General features: G+C 50.4%; 1 protein-coding gene across 1 annotated transcript; it reads left to right on the top strand.

The window, feature by feature from the left end:
- Positions 1–469: 469 nt before the first annotated feature.
- On the top strand, positions 470–6,194 carry LOC144500928 (C1q-related factor-like). The gene is made up of 2 exons (XM_078224427.1): positions 470–1,167; positions 5,340–6,194. The coding sequence occupies exons 1-2, from the start codon at positions 601–603 to the stop codon at positions 5,517–5,519; spliced, it is 747 nt and encodes a 248-aa protein (XP_078080553.1). The 5' UTR covers positions 470–600; the 3' UTR covers positions 5,520–6,194.
- Positions 6,195–15,079: the final 8,885 nt, after the last annotated feature.

Here is a 15,079-nt window from a genome sequence, read left to right as displayed (position 1 = left end):
ATTTGGGTTCAGTGAGATTTTAGCATGGCCAATGCACTTGAGGAACAGATAGAGAATAAAATGAAACAGAAGCCAAGCAACAAAACCCAGCCAGCCACCCAATTTGCCAAGTATTCACTAGGTCACTGTCTAATCAGCCTGAATGGTATCAGTTGGTGCCTCTGTCAGTTTAGGCTGCACACTCAGGCTGCTGGTGTTGGAGCTTGCTGTCTCCCGTCCCTCACTCTTGTCTTGTTTCTGTTGATCTGGGGCTGGTTTGGGAAGATTGACAGTGAAATGCCGGATGTTTTCCAGTGATCAGTGTTGGAGGCAGAGAGCACAGACAGTGCTGGGAGAGCTCAGGGGATGGGCAAGTTGTGTGTGTGTGTTCCAAACATTCATTTGCAATCCTGGTCAGCTTGAGGGCACTCCAGGGTGTGCTATATAAGGAGCAGTCAGCGCCACTTGCACTCACAAGCCTCTGTGTGTGTGTCTGATTCCAGTGTGAGTTGTGCCTCTTTAACCAGCAAGATTCCCCCCAGCCGGAGAGCGGCTGAGCGGCCCCACTCCAGCTACACCATCAGCCGCAAGTGGCTGCTGGCCGCGGCGGGGGGGGTGGCCATGCTGCTGACCCTGGTGGTCCTCATCCCGGTGCTGGTCAGCTCGCTGGGCACGGCCGCCCACTATGAGATGCTGGGCACCTGCCGGATGGTGTGCGAGCCTTACCTGGGCAGCCAGCCCAGTGCCAGCCCCGGGGCAGAGGCGCTGGCAGAGCCCGAGCTGCCCTCCACCCTGCTGCAGGGGCCCCAGGGCAAACCCGGCCGTCCCGGCAAACCGGGGGCTCCCGGGCCGCCCGGCGAGAGGGGAGCTCCGGGGCCGGTGGGTCCGGCCGGGGAGAAGGGCGAAGCGGGCAGCCCCGGGCTGCCTGGCACCGGGACAGGAGCTATCAGCGCTGCCACCTACAGCACGGTGCCCAGGGTGGCATTCTACGCCGGCCTCAAGAACCCGCACGAGGGCTACGAGATCCTCAAGTTTGACGACGTGGTGACCAACCTGGGCAATCACTATGACGGTGCCAGCGGCAAGTTCACCTGCTCCATTCCTGGCACCTACTTCTTCACCTACCATGTCCTGATGCGGGGCGGAGATGGCACCAGCATGTGGGCAGACCTCTGCAAGAATGACCAGGTAAGCTGGGCAGCAGGGAGGGGCTCTGCCAACCCCCATCTGCCCAGGCTGGCAGGGGGCAGGAGGCAGGGGGGACTCCCCAAACCCAATAACCCGCACCAAAGCCTGTACTCAGCACCCCCCCCCCCAACCCCCACCGGTGCCCACTGAGCCTGGGCACGGAGCACCGGGCATCACCGTGAGAGAGAGGGAGGGTGAGAGAGAGAGAGGGGGGAGAGGGAGAGAGGGAGAGAGAGGGTGAGGGAGAGAGGGAGGGTGAGGGGAGAGAGAGGACGAGGGAGTGAGGGAGAGAGGGTGAGGGAGAGGGAGGAGTGAGGAAGAGAGAAATGGAAGGAGAGAGAGGGAGAGAGGCGGGATAGGGAGGGGAAGAGAGAAGGGAAGAGAGAGAGGGAGAGAGGATAAGAGAGGGGGAGAGAGTGGGTGATTGAGGGAGAGGCGCAGAGTGTGGGTGAGGGAGAGAATGAGAGTGAGGATTGGTAGAGTTGGAAAGGTGGGAGCTGGCGAGAGCGATTAGAAACTTTTCTTTAAGATAGCACCTCAGTCCCTTCCCACCCCCGCCCCTCTCACTCTCCCTCTCTCACTCTCCCTCTCTCCATGTCTATTGTACACTCTCCGCTCTGTCTCAGTGTCTTTTACCTGGTGAAAGGTTATTCTGCTCTTCCTCACTGTGTAGTTGGAGTGGACAGCCGATCCTCTCTGTCTTTGTGTTACACACGCTGTTAAACTCGCTCTCTTACACATTCTCTCCCTCTCTCTGTTACACACACACTCTGTGTGTTACACGGAAACACTCGCTCTGTTACCCTCCCTGTTACACTCACACACACAGAGACTGGGTTCTCCTCCAGTCCTGGGCTGGGTCAGTGACAGTGTACAGCCGGTCCTCCCTCTGTGTTACACTGTGTGTGTGTGTGTGTAACTCTCTCTCTCTCTGTGTTACACTGTGTGTGTGTAACTCTCTCTCTCTCTGTGTTACACTGTGTGTGTGTAACTCTCTCTCTCTCTGTGTTACACTGTGTGTGTGTGTGTGTAACTCTCTCTGTGTTACACTCTGTGTGTGTGTGTGTGTAACTCTCTCTCTCTCTCTGTGTTACACTGTGTGTGTGTGTGTGTGTGTGTGTAACTCTCTCTCTCTGTTACACTGTGTGTGTGTGTGTAACTCTCTCTCTCTCTCTGTGTTACACTGTGTGTGTGTGTAACTCTCTCTCTCTCTGTGTTACACTCTGTGTGTGTGTGTGTGTGTAACTCTCTCTCTCTCTCTCTGTGTTACACTGTGTGTGTGTAACTCTCTCTCTCACTGAGTGCTGTCCTGGGCTGGGTGAGTGACAGTGACTCCGGGACAGAGCTGAACCCTGCCTGCTGCTCTCCACTTTCCCCTCTGTCTCTCTCAGACTGTCAGGATAATTTCTCGCTCTGTGCCAATCCCACATGCGGGATTTACTGAGCAGACAGAAGCAATTCTTCAGCACTCCCCTCTCTCTCTCCCTCTTTATCCGTCTTTATCTCTCCCTCTGCCACTCTCATGGTCTCTGTTTTATTTCTATCGGCTCTCTCCTTGCTCTCTTGTTTCTGAGGGGATGTCGGACGTCCCGGCGCTGTATAAATGCATCTGCTTCTATTTTTATTCCTTATCTCACATCTCCTCCCTCTTTCTCTCTGTCTCGCTCCATCGGCAATTAGCTTGTTTATGCAGTTCTATTTTGTTTGTTTTCTCTATTCCTCTTTCTCTCTCACTCGCTTTCTCTGCTGTCTCGCTCTCTCTGGCTCTCACTTGCTCTATCTCTCATTCTCTTCCAGTCTTCCGATTACTGCCGCTCATTCCAGCTCTGCCCCATCTCATCCCTTGTCTTACTGCCTCTCTCCGGCTCTCTGCATCTCTGTCTAGCTCTCTCTCTCTGTCTCTCTCTCTCTCTGTGTCTCTGTCTCTCTCTGTCTCTGTCTCTCTCTCTGTCTCTGTCTCTCTCTCTGTCTCTCTGTCTCTGTCTCTCTCTGTCTCTGTCTCTCTCTGTCTCTCTGTCTCTGTCTCTCTCTGTCTCTGTCTCTCTCTCTCTGTCTCTCTCTGTCTCTGTCTCTCTCTCTCTGTCTCTGTCTCTCTCTCTGTCTCTCTCTCTGTCTCTGTGTATATGTATATGTGTGTGTATTTATCTATCTCTGCCTGCGCGTGTGCCTCTATCTGTCTATCTCTCACTGCCTCTCTCACTGTCTATCTATCCCACGGTTCCTTCCACTGTCTCTCTCTCTCTCACTGTCTCTCTCTCTCTCTCTGCCTTCCTCTGTCTCTCTCTCTCTCTCTGTGCCTATCCTTTTCCATTCTGCCTGTCCCCCACACTCTCACCTATTCTCTCTGTCTCCCTCTTTCTGATTCACCCCTGTTCTTCTCTCCACTTTCAATTTCTTTTATACTCTCACTCAGTCGGTGTCTGGGTCTGGTTTTCTCTCTCTCTGTCCCCCATTCTGCCTCTCACACACAATCTACCTCCCCCCCCTCTCTCTCTCCCTATCTTGTCTCCTCGCATTCACATTCACTCATTTTTCTCATCCCTTCTGCCTCTCCCTCCTGCACCCTCACTATCCCACTTCCCCATAATCTCTTTTTCACTCTTGCTGTGTCCTCTTCTCTTTCTCCAGCTGTCCCTCTGTTTTTGTCTTTCTCCCTCTCTACCTTCACTACTCCTCTCCTGCTCCCCTTTCTCAATCTCATCCACCCTCTCCCCTCTCCCGCCCCTTTCCCCTGCCCCCCTCTCCCTCTTCCTCTCTTCCCCCTCTCTTCACTCCATTCCCCTCTCCCCTGCTCTTCCCTCTCTCTCTCTCTCCCCTTCTCTCTATCTTCACTCCCTCTCTCTCCCACTCTTTCTCCCCTGTCCCCCTCTCTCTCTCCCTCTCTCCTCTCTCTCATAAAGTCCCTACAGTGCAGAAAGAAGCCATTCAGCCCATCAAGTCTGCACCCACTCTCCAAGAGAGCATCTAACCCAGGCCCAGCCGGCACAACCCTACACGTTTACCACGGCCAATCCAGCGCACACTTTCGTGGATGTTTTTTTTAAAATATTTTTTTCCATTCTGAAGCATTGTCACACATTTTAAATCCATTGTCCTTATGAAAACATATTCAGTGAAACCTCTTACAGACACATAACAATGCAAAGCCAATGAGACACATTTTCCAGACCTTCTCAGCGAGGGGATCCTCCCAAAGGCAATCCTCCTGCGGTGGGTTCCCCAGCAGTGGGACAGGCAAGGCACACAAATGGGGGAGGCAGATATTGGCGGGACAGAATGATCCCACCAGCGGCCAATGGTGAGCTGCTTTCGCCAGCAGGAAACAAGCTGGGGGTGGGGTGAGGTGGGGGGGGCGGCGGGGGCGGCGGGGGGGGGGGGGGGGGGTGGGGGGGTGGTCAGAATGGAAATCCTGCCCATCACTGAATAGTTCCCAGTGATACATTGTGTTAAACTATATACATATCTTCCACCAACTCCCAGTGCAAAGAGAATTCTAACATTCTCTATCTTCACTCCCTCACTCCCTCTCTCTACACCTCCTCTCTCTCTCCCACTCTCTCTCCCCCTCTTCCCCCCTCTCTCTCTTCCCTCTCCCCCCCACTCTCTCTGAGTGCTGCCTCTAATGGGGTCTCTCTCTCTCTGAGTGTTGCCTCTAATGGGGTCTCTCTCTCTCTCTCTAAGTACTGCCTCTAATGGGATCTCTCTCTCTCTCTAAGTGCTGCCTCTAATGGGGTCTCTCTCTCTCTCTAAGTGCTGCCTCTAATGGGGTCTCCTCTCTCTCTCTGAGTGTTGCCTCTAATGGGGTCTCTCTCTCTCTCAGAGTGCTGACTCTAATGGGGTCTCTCTCTCTCTGGGTGTTGCCTCTAATGGGGTCTCTCTCTCTCTGGGTGTTGCCTCTAATGGGGTCTCTCTCTCTCTCTCTCTCTGAGTGTTGCCTCTAATGGGGTCTCTCTCTCTCAGAGTGCTGACTCTAATGGGGTCTCTCTCTCTCTGGGTGTTGCCTCTAATGGGGTGTCTCTCTCTCTGGGTGTTGCCTCTAATGGGGTCTCTCTCTCTCTCTCTCTGGGTGCTGCCTCTAATGGGGTCTCTCTCTCTCTCTCTGAGTGCTGCCTCTAATGGGGTCTCTCTCTCTCTGAGTGCTGCCTCTAATGGGGTCTCTCTTGCCCCCTCAGGTTCGCTCCAGTGCCATTGCCCAGGATGCTGACCAGAATTATGACTATGCCAGTAACAGTGTCATTCTGCACCTGGATGCGGGGGATGAGGTTTACATCAAGCTGGACGGCGGCAAGGCTCACGGAGGAAACTACAACAAGTACAGCACTTTCTCGGGATTTATAATCTACACAGACTGAGGCGGCAGTGCCCACACCAGGATTCACTCCGGATCAAGGTGCCCTTTGGCTGGGATCGGGCCAGCCGCTGGAATGGGAGCCAGCGGTTCAGACATTGGGAAAGGCTGGGGGGGGGGTCTAACCTCACTAACTCTTAGTCTGTTAAGAATATTTATCTGATCAATTGATTCTTTTATGAGGCTTGGCGAGCAGGGTTGCTGCGCCCACTGCTAGTGGAGAGATTCTTGCAGTGATGTGGATTGCGGTGATGCTCAACTCTGAACCTCTACTGATCTTTAAAGCCCCCAAAACACACCAGGACCCCATTCCGAAAGCAATTTCAATTACTATCACCATCAATACCTCTCCTGATAAACAGAGTCTCACCCAGGGCAGATACAGTCTCACCCGGGATAGACAGTCTTTCAGGATAGACAGAATAAGCCAGGATAGACTGGGAGACTCACTGGGAATAAAGAGGGAGACTCACTTTCCTGCCCATTCCTGTTGTATTTTTATGTAAACTGGAATAAGCTATTCTGGTTTTGACATCTGAAGATTACAATCAGCTTTTCCACCCGATTTCAGAACGAGAGTGAATATCATCTGTTCCCATTCGGAACAGAATCAGAGAATCCCTACCGTGCAGACCGAGGCCATTCGGCCCATCGAGTCTGCACCGACCACAATTCCACCCAGGCCCTACCCCCATATCCCTACATATTTTACCCATTAATCCCTCTAACCTCCGCATCTTAGGACACTAAGGGGCAATTTTAGCATGGCCAATCAACCTAACCCGCCCATATATTTACCCCACTAATCCTCCTGACACTAAGGGGCAATTTAACATGACCAATCAACCTTTGGACTGTGGGAGGAAACCGGAGCACCCGGAGGAAACCCACAAAGATACAAGGAGAATGTGCAAACTCCACATAGACAGTGACCCGAGGCCGGAATTGAATCCAGGTCCCCGGCACTGTGAGGCAGCAGTGCTAACCACTGTGCCACCGTGCCGTCCTATTTTCCCTGAATGTTTTAAGGGGATGTCCAAGAAAATTGGCGGAAGCTCCCAGGATTTGTCGATGCATCTATTATGGGCCTCATGTGGGGTCAGAATGAGATTAATTCAAGGTGGCCACCTAATAGAGTCACAGAGATATACAGCATGGAAACAGGCCCTTCGGCCCAACTCATCCACACTGATCAGGTTTTCAAAACTGAACTAATCTCATTTGCCTACGTTTGGCCTTTAAATATCCCTTTAAATATCCCTTTAAATATTTCCTATCCGTGTACCTGTTCAAAAGAATTTTAAATATTGTAATTGTAGCCGCTTCTACCACCTGCTCTGGCAGCTCATTCCATACACGCACCACCCTCTGTGTGAAGAAGTTGCCCTCAGGTCCCTTTTAAATCTTTCCCCTCTCACCTAAACCTATGCTCTCTAGTTTTGGACTTCTCTACCCTGGGGAAAGGACCTTGGCCATTCAGCTTATCTATGTCCCTCATGATTTTATAAATGTCTATAAGTAACCCAAGATGAATCTCATTTCCTGCTGACATAATTGTAGAATCGGAGAGATCCTGAACATTGGATCCTGTCTTGTGATGATACTTACAGAGGCAGCTGTAGGGATAGGCTGAAGCTGTCTGTCTACATTTCATGTTATATTCCCCTTGTTGCCCTTTGGATTCTCAGCAGCCTCTGGCCCTGTAGTTGCGCAACAGGAATCCTGATGAACATCCACACTGAGGTTACACGCGAGAGTCCTGCTCCATCCTGGACTGATGTGTATCACAGCTGGACTGGTGTGTGAAGGAACTGAACGAACGCCTGAGGAATTTGACTGATTGTGAAGAAGCTGGGCTAAACTGTAAACTGAATATGTAAAAAACAGGACAATTGTGTGAGGGAAGTGAAAACATGCAGGATGTTACTGGACTAAAGTGTGAAGGGGTGGAAGTGTGTGATGTTGGACCAATGTGGGTCCAACATTGGTCCCACAAATGGGCCAGCAATGTACTGTGGACAGACAGGTCCCGTTACACATTCTTTAAGGAGCATTTACGCAACCTGCTGTGTGGGCAGGAATGTCCCAGTGAAAACTACTGCGCTTCCAAAAGTTAACAAACTGCTCTCAAGTTATCCCAGTTCCTCAAACATTAGTTCAGTTTGTACAAACTGTAACCAAGTTCCTTCATTCTTGATGTTAGTTCCAACATACAACTTTCCAGTTAGAAACATCTTAATTCAGTAAATCCCACATTGGTAACCCGACAGTGCTGAAGGAGGCCATTTGTTCCACTGAGTTTGATTTGATTTGATTTATTATTGTCACATGTATTAGCACACAGAGAAAAGTATTGTTTCTTGCGCGCTATACAGACAGAGCATACCGTACCAAGTCTACACTGATTGTCCGAAAAGCGTGGTACCCAGGCCAACTACCCTATAAACCTGTATTTAGCATGGCCAATTCACCCAACCCGCACATCTTTGGAGTGTGGGAGGAAACCAGAGCACCCAGAAGAAAACCACGTAAACACAGGGAGAATGTGCAAACTGTACACAGTCACCCGAGGCAGGAATTGAATCCGGGTCAGATGCAGCAGTGCTAACCACTGTGCCACCCTATTCTGCATATGTTAGTCCAGATGACCACAAATTAGTAATGTACATCAAACATTAGTCCAGTCCTTCAAAGATTAAAGTTTATTTATTAGCGTCACAAGTAGGCTTACATTAACACTGCAATGAAGTTACTGTGCAAATCCCCTCGCCGCCACACTGCGGCGTCTGTTTGGGTACACTGAGGGAGAATTAAGCATGGTCAATCAGTACATCTTTCGGACTGTGGGAGGAAACCGGAGCACCTGGAGGAAACCCACGCAGACATGGGGAGTACGCGCAGACTCCGCACAGACAGTGACCTGGGTCCTTGGTATTATGAGGCAGCTGTGCTAACCACTGTGCCACCATGTCTCAAATTACTCACATTCCTCAAATTACTCCAATGTTTTCATACCTTTGTCCAGTTCTTCTTACTTTAGCCCAGTTCTTCACAAATTACTGAAGTTCTTTAAGCAGCAGTATAATTTTTCAAACATTAGCCAGACCTCCTCAAATTAGTCACAGTCAGAGGAGAGTCATTATATTCAGAGAGTAGGGCATTCAGCTCCCCGAGCCATTTAATTGCAAGTTTAGTTCCAATTTAGAAGTTGTATTTTAGATCATCTCTTACCCTTTTCCATTGTGATGGTCACTTTTCTGTAAGTGCTCTCCCCCGGTCACTGGACCCATATGGTGACCAGCTCCCGGAACATACAATCCAGGGAACTTTCATCCTCCTGGATGCTCTGCACTGCGTCCAGAAGCCCCCAAGCTTAGAAATCAGCTGGAGAACACTACACTCGTGGTTTTCCAAGATGTGTAAAGTGTTCTGAGGGTCCGACATCCTGATGGACCTCAGCTGCCCACTCATGATCTAAAAGGTTAGTCCAGTCCTGCACTCATTCTACCATGTCTACACATTATAGAACAATTCCTTCAGAGATTAGCTCAATTCCTTCATACATTAGTCCATTTTTTTCACAAATTAGATCAATTCATTCACAATTTTGTCCACTTCCTCACCCATTTGTCCAATTCTTCAAGACATTAGTTCTGTTCCTTCCCACTTTACTACAGACAACCACATTTCAATCCAGTTCTACTAACCCTTGCTCTGTGCCCTTCACACGTTGTGCACTGTCACACATCAGACCGGCTCCTGCACAAACCTGCCCAACCTCCTCACAAACTAATCCAGTTCCAAGCACTTTAGTGCAGTTATTCACCAACTCATCCAGTTACACACACAGTTTTTCAGAAATTGGTTCAATTCTTCACTCATTAGTCCAGTTGCTCATAGGTTATTCTAATTTTTTAAAGTATTTATTCAGTGACAGGTGTGGATATCACTGACTAGACCAGCATTTATAGCTCAACCTTAATTGCCCTTGAGAAGGTGGTAGTGAGCTCCCTTCTTGAACCGCTGCAGTCCCCGTGGTGCAGGTACACTCACAGTGCTATTAGGGAGGGAGTTCCAGCATTTTGACCCAGTGACAGTGAAGGAACGGTGATCCTGATTTCCAAATCAGGATAGTGAGTGGCTTGGAGATGGCGGTGTTCCCATGTATCTGCCACCCTTGTCCTACCTAGGTGGTCGAGGTTTGCGGGTTTGGAAGCTGCTGTCTAAGGAGCCTTGTTGAGTTGCTGCATTGAATCTTGTGGATGATACACACTGCTGCACACTTTACTCCAGCTCTTCGCACATTAATCCAGCTCCCTAAATCTTGGTCCTGTTCCTTCGTACACTCATCTGGTTCTTCCAGTTCCTTCACAAGTGTGTTCAGTTTATTTTCAAATTCACACATTAGCTCAGTTCCTTCAAAAATGATTTAATCTCCTTCACACATTAATCCAGTTCTTCAAGGATACCTGGATTAGAAAGAGTTATTACAGCATAGAAGGAGGCTCTTCGGCACTTCAGTGCATGCTAGCTCTCTGTAAAGCAATCAAATCCTGTTCCCCTGTATCATCCTTAGCTCTGTAAGCCCATCCCTTTCAAGTGGCCCCAGCATTTGTTCCTTTAGTATTACCTCTTTTGTTCCATTATATTTTTATAATTCATTTTACAGGACGTGGGCATCACTGGCTGGGCCAACATTTATTGCCTGTCCCTAAAGTGCCCCCATTTCAGAGGGCATTTTTGAGAGTCAATCATATTGCTGTGGCTCGGGAGTCACATGTAGGCCAGACCAGGTAACGTTGGCAGATTTCCTTCCCTAAAAGACATTAGTGAACCAGGTGGGTTTTTCCAACAATCGACAATGGTTTCATGGTAGACTTTTAATTCCAAATTTTTGCTGAATTCAAATTTCACCTTCTGCTGTGCTTGGATTTGAATGTGTTATAGGATTTGAATGTGTTATAGGATTTGAACCCAGGTCCCCAGATCTTGCTCTGGGTCTCTGGATCGCCAGTCCAGTGATAATACCATTGCTGCACTGCCTCTCCTAAATATCTTTATTATTTAATCTCCCCTGCTCTCGAACCTATCCCTGACTTTACCTTTTTGCTCCATTTGTCCCTTCCCCTTTTCCAACATCATAAAACCCATCACATTTCTGCCCTTCTTCAGTTCCAGAAAAGGGTCATACGAACGGGAAACTTCTGTCTCAACAGATGCTTCCAAACCGGCTGAGTTTTTCCAGCACTTTCTGTTTTTATTTCAGAATTGCAGCATCTGCGGTATTTTCTTTTATCAGCCTAACCCATTAGTGCTGTTCAGTCCAGTTCCTTCACACCCAATTCCTCACAAATTAGCGCAGCACCTACACAGACTCTGACGAAGGGTCATCCAGACTCAAAACGTTGGCTCTACTCTCTCTCCACAGATGCTGTCAGACCTGCTGAGATTTTCCAGCATTTTCTGTTTCTGTACCTACACAGACTAGTCGAGTTCCTCACAACCAAAAGAGAAGAGTAAATGCTGGAAAATCTCAGCAGGTCTGACAGCATCTGTAAGGAGGGGGAAAAGAGCCGACGTTTCGAGTCCAGATGACACTTTGTCGTAGTTCCTCGTATATCAGTCTAGTTTCTTTATACTCCAGCCCAATCTCTTCCATTCACTTCAGACTTTATTGCAGTTCTTTTCCATATTTGTGCAGCTCCTGACAATGGGCAGCAGTTCATTCACACATTATGATGCATTAGCTCCACATATTTGCTCAATTATTCACATTCAATTCAGTTCCTCACTTCCGTCCAGTTCCTATTTGGAAATGAAAATTCACAACACAATTAACATTGAATACATGTGGACCAGTTAAGACTAGTAAAGGCAAATTGTGTTTATCTCATTCAGGCTTGTCCAATCTTTTCCTGTGGGGGAGGGCCAACATTTAAACCTTTCTCTCAGTCAAGGGACCGAGAAGCAGATTTTGGAAAGAAAATGAAAGTTCATTTAAAAAAAAAACTTAATGTATGAAAAGAAACAACTTACTGAGCAAAAAAATGTCAAAACGACATGTTGTTAATAAATAACGCTGATGATGAGAGTGTGAAGGGTGAATATTTGTGTGTCCAGCTCACTCTCAGTCTTGAGTACTCACTGACTCTCACTGAGAGTGCATGGTAGGTGTGTCAGGATGAGGGTGAATGGGAACCCTCAGGTTGGCAGTGATCCAGACACACAGGCTGGGATTTTACTGTTAATCCGCCCCGGAATCAGGGCTCGCAGGAAGGAATTCTCCATTGGCCTCGGGGGCGATTTTATGAGACTCGCCCAAGCGAGGCGTAAAATCCCAGTCACACTCTCCCCTTCCCCACTCACACACATCACATTCACCCCTCCCTCACAGCCCTCTCACCTCACATTCTCACACACATACCTCACACACACACACCCCTCACATTCATCCCTCACACACACACCCCTCACGCTCACACACACACACACACCCCTCATGCTCACACACACACACACCCCTCACACTCACACACACACACACACACACACATCCCTCACACTCACCCCTCACACGCACACACACACCCCTCACACTCACACACACACCCCTCACACTCACCCCTCACACACACATACATCCCTCACACTCACCCCTCACACACACATACACACAGCCCTCACACTCACCCCTCTCTCTCTCACACACTCACCCCTCTCTCTCTCTCTTTCACACACTCACCCCTCTCTCACACACTCATCTCTCTCTCTCACACACACACTCACCCCTCTCTCTCACACACACTCACCCCTCTCTCTCACACACACACTCACCCCCCTCTCTCACACACACACTCACCCCTCTCTCTCACACACACACACTCACCCCTCTCTCTCTCACACACACACTCACCCCTCTCTCTCTCACACACACACTCACCCCTCTCTCTCACACACACACTCACCCCTCTCTCTCACACACTCACCCCTCTCTCTCTCTCTCACACACTCACCCTCTCTCTCTCACACACTCACCCTCTCACACACACACTCACCCTCTCTCTCTCTCACACACTCACCCCTCTCTCTCTCACACACTCACCCCTCTTTCTCTCACACACACTCACCTCTCTCTCTCTCTCACACACACACTCACCCCTCTCTCTCACACACACTCACCCCTCTCTCTCTCACACACACTCACCCCCCTCTCTCTCTCACACACACACTCACCCCTCTCTCACACACACACACTCACCCCTCTCTCTCTCTCTCACACACACTCACCCCTCTCTCTCTCACAAACACACTCACCCCTCTCTCACACACACACACTCACCCCTCTCTCTCTCTCTCTCACACACTCACCCTCTCACACACACACTCACCCCTCTCTCTCACACACACACTCACCGCTCTCTCTCTCACACACACACACTCACCCCTCTCACACACACACACACTAACCCTCTCTCTCACACACACACTCACACCTCTCTCTCTCACACACTCACCCCTCTCTCTCTCACACACTCACCCCTCTCTCACACACTCATCTCTCTCTCACACACACACTCACCCCTCTCTCTCACACACACTCACCCCTCTCTCTCTCACACACACTCACCCCCCTCTCTCTCTCACACTCACCCCTCTCTCTCACACACACACACTCACCCCTCTCTCTCTCTCACACACACTCACCCCTCTCTCTCTCACACACACACTCACACCTCTCTCTCACACACTCACCCCTCTCTCTCTCTCACACACACACCCTCTCTCTCTCACACACTCACCCTCTCTCTCTCTCTCACACACTCACCCTCTCTCTCTCACACACTCACCCTCTCCCTCTCACACACTCACCCTCTCTCTCTCACACACACTCACCCCTCTCTCACACACACACTCCCCCTCTCTCACACACACACACACTCACTCCTCTCTCTCACACACACACTCACCCCTCTCTCTCACACACTCACCCCTCTCTCTCTCTCTCACACACTCACCCTCTCCCTCTCTCACACACTCACCCTCTCTCTCACACACTCACCCCTCTCTCTCACACACTCACCCCTCTCTCTCTCACACACACTCACCTCTCTCTCTCACACACACTCACTCACCCCTCTCTCTCACACACACTCACCCCTCTCTCACACACACACACTCACCCCTCTCTCTCTCTCACACACTCACCCCTCTCTCTCTCACACACACACTCACCCCTCTCTCTCTCTCTCTCTCACACACTCACCCGCTCTCTCTCTCACACACTCACCCTCTCTCTCACACACACACTCACCCCTCTCTCACACACACACACTCACCCCTCTCTCTCTCACACACTCACCCCTCTCACACACACACACTCACCCCTCTCTCTCTCACACACACACTCACCCCTCTCTCTCTCACACACACTCACCCCTCTCTCTCTCTCACACACACTCACCCCTCTCTCTCTCTCACACATACTCACCCTTCTCTCTCTCTCTCTCACACACACTCTCCCCTCTCTCTCACACACACACTCACCCCTCTCTCTCTCACACACACACTCACCCCTCTCTCTCTCTCACACACTCACCCCTCTCTCACACACACACTCACCCCTCTCTCTCACACACACTCACCCCTCTCTCTCACTCTCTCACACACACACTCATCCCTCTCTCCCTCTCACACACACTCTCACCCCTCTCTCACACACACACTCACCCCTCTCTCTCTCACACACACACACACTCCCCTCTCTCTCTCACACACACTCACCCCTCTCTCACTCACACACTTACCCCTCTCTCTCTCACACACACACTCACCCCTCTCTCTCACACACACTCACCCCTCTCTCTCTCACACACACACTCACCCCTCTCTCTCACACACTCACCCCCTCTCTCTCTCACACACACTCACCCTCTCTCTCTCACACACTCACCCTCTCACACACACACTCACCCTCTCTCTCTGTCACACACTCACCCCTCTCTCACACACTCACCCCTCTCTCTCTCTCACACACACTCACCTCTCTCTCTCTCTCACACACACTCACCCCTCTCTCACACACACACTCACCCCTCTCTCTCTCACACACACTCACCCCCCTCTCTCTCTCACACACACACTCACCCCTCTCTCACACACACACACTCACCCCTCTCTCTCTCTCTCTCTCACACACTCACCCCTCTCTCTCTCACAAACACACTCACCCCTCTCTATCACACACTCACCCTCTCTCTCTCTCACACACTCACCCTCTCACACACACACTCACCCCTCTCTCTCACACACACACTCAACCCTCTCTCTCTCACACACACACACTCACCCCTCTCACACACACTAACCCTCTCTCTCACACACACACTCACACCTCTCTCTCACACACTCACCCCTCTCTCTCTCTCACACACTCACCCCTCTCTCACACACTCATCTCTCTCTCTCACACACACACTCACCCCTCTCTCTCACACACACACTCACCCCTCTCTCTCACACACACTCACCCCTCTCTCTCTCACACACACTCACCCCCTCTCTCTC

This window comes from Mustelus asterias, chromosome 11, assembly GCF_964213995.1.
Source record: "Mustelus asterias chromosome 11, sMusAst1.hap1.1, whole genome shotgun sequence".
NCBI classification, from domain to species: Eukaryota; Metazoa; Chordata; class Chondrichthyes; order Carcharhiniformes; family Triakidae; genus Mustelus; species Mustelus asterias.
This window is presented reverse-complemented; position numbering and strand designations above follow the sequence as displayed.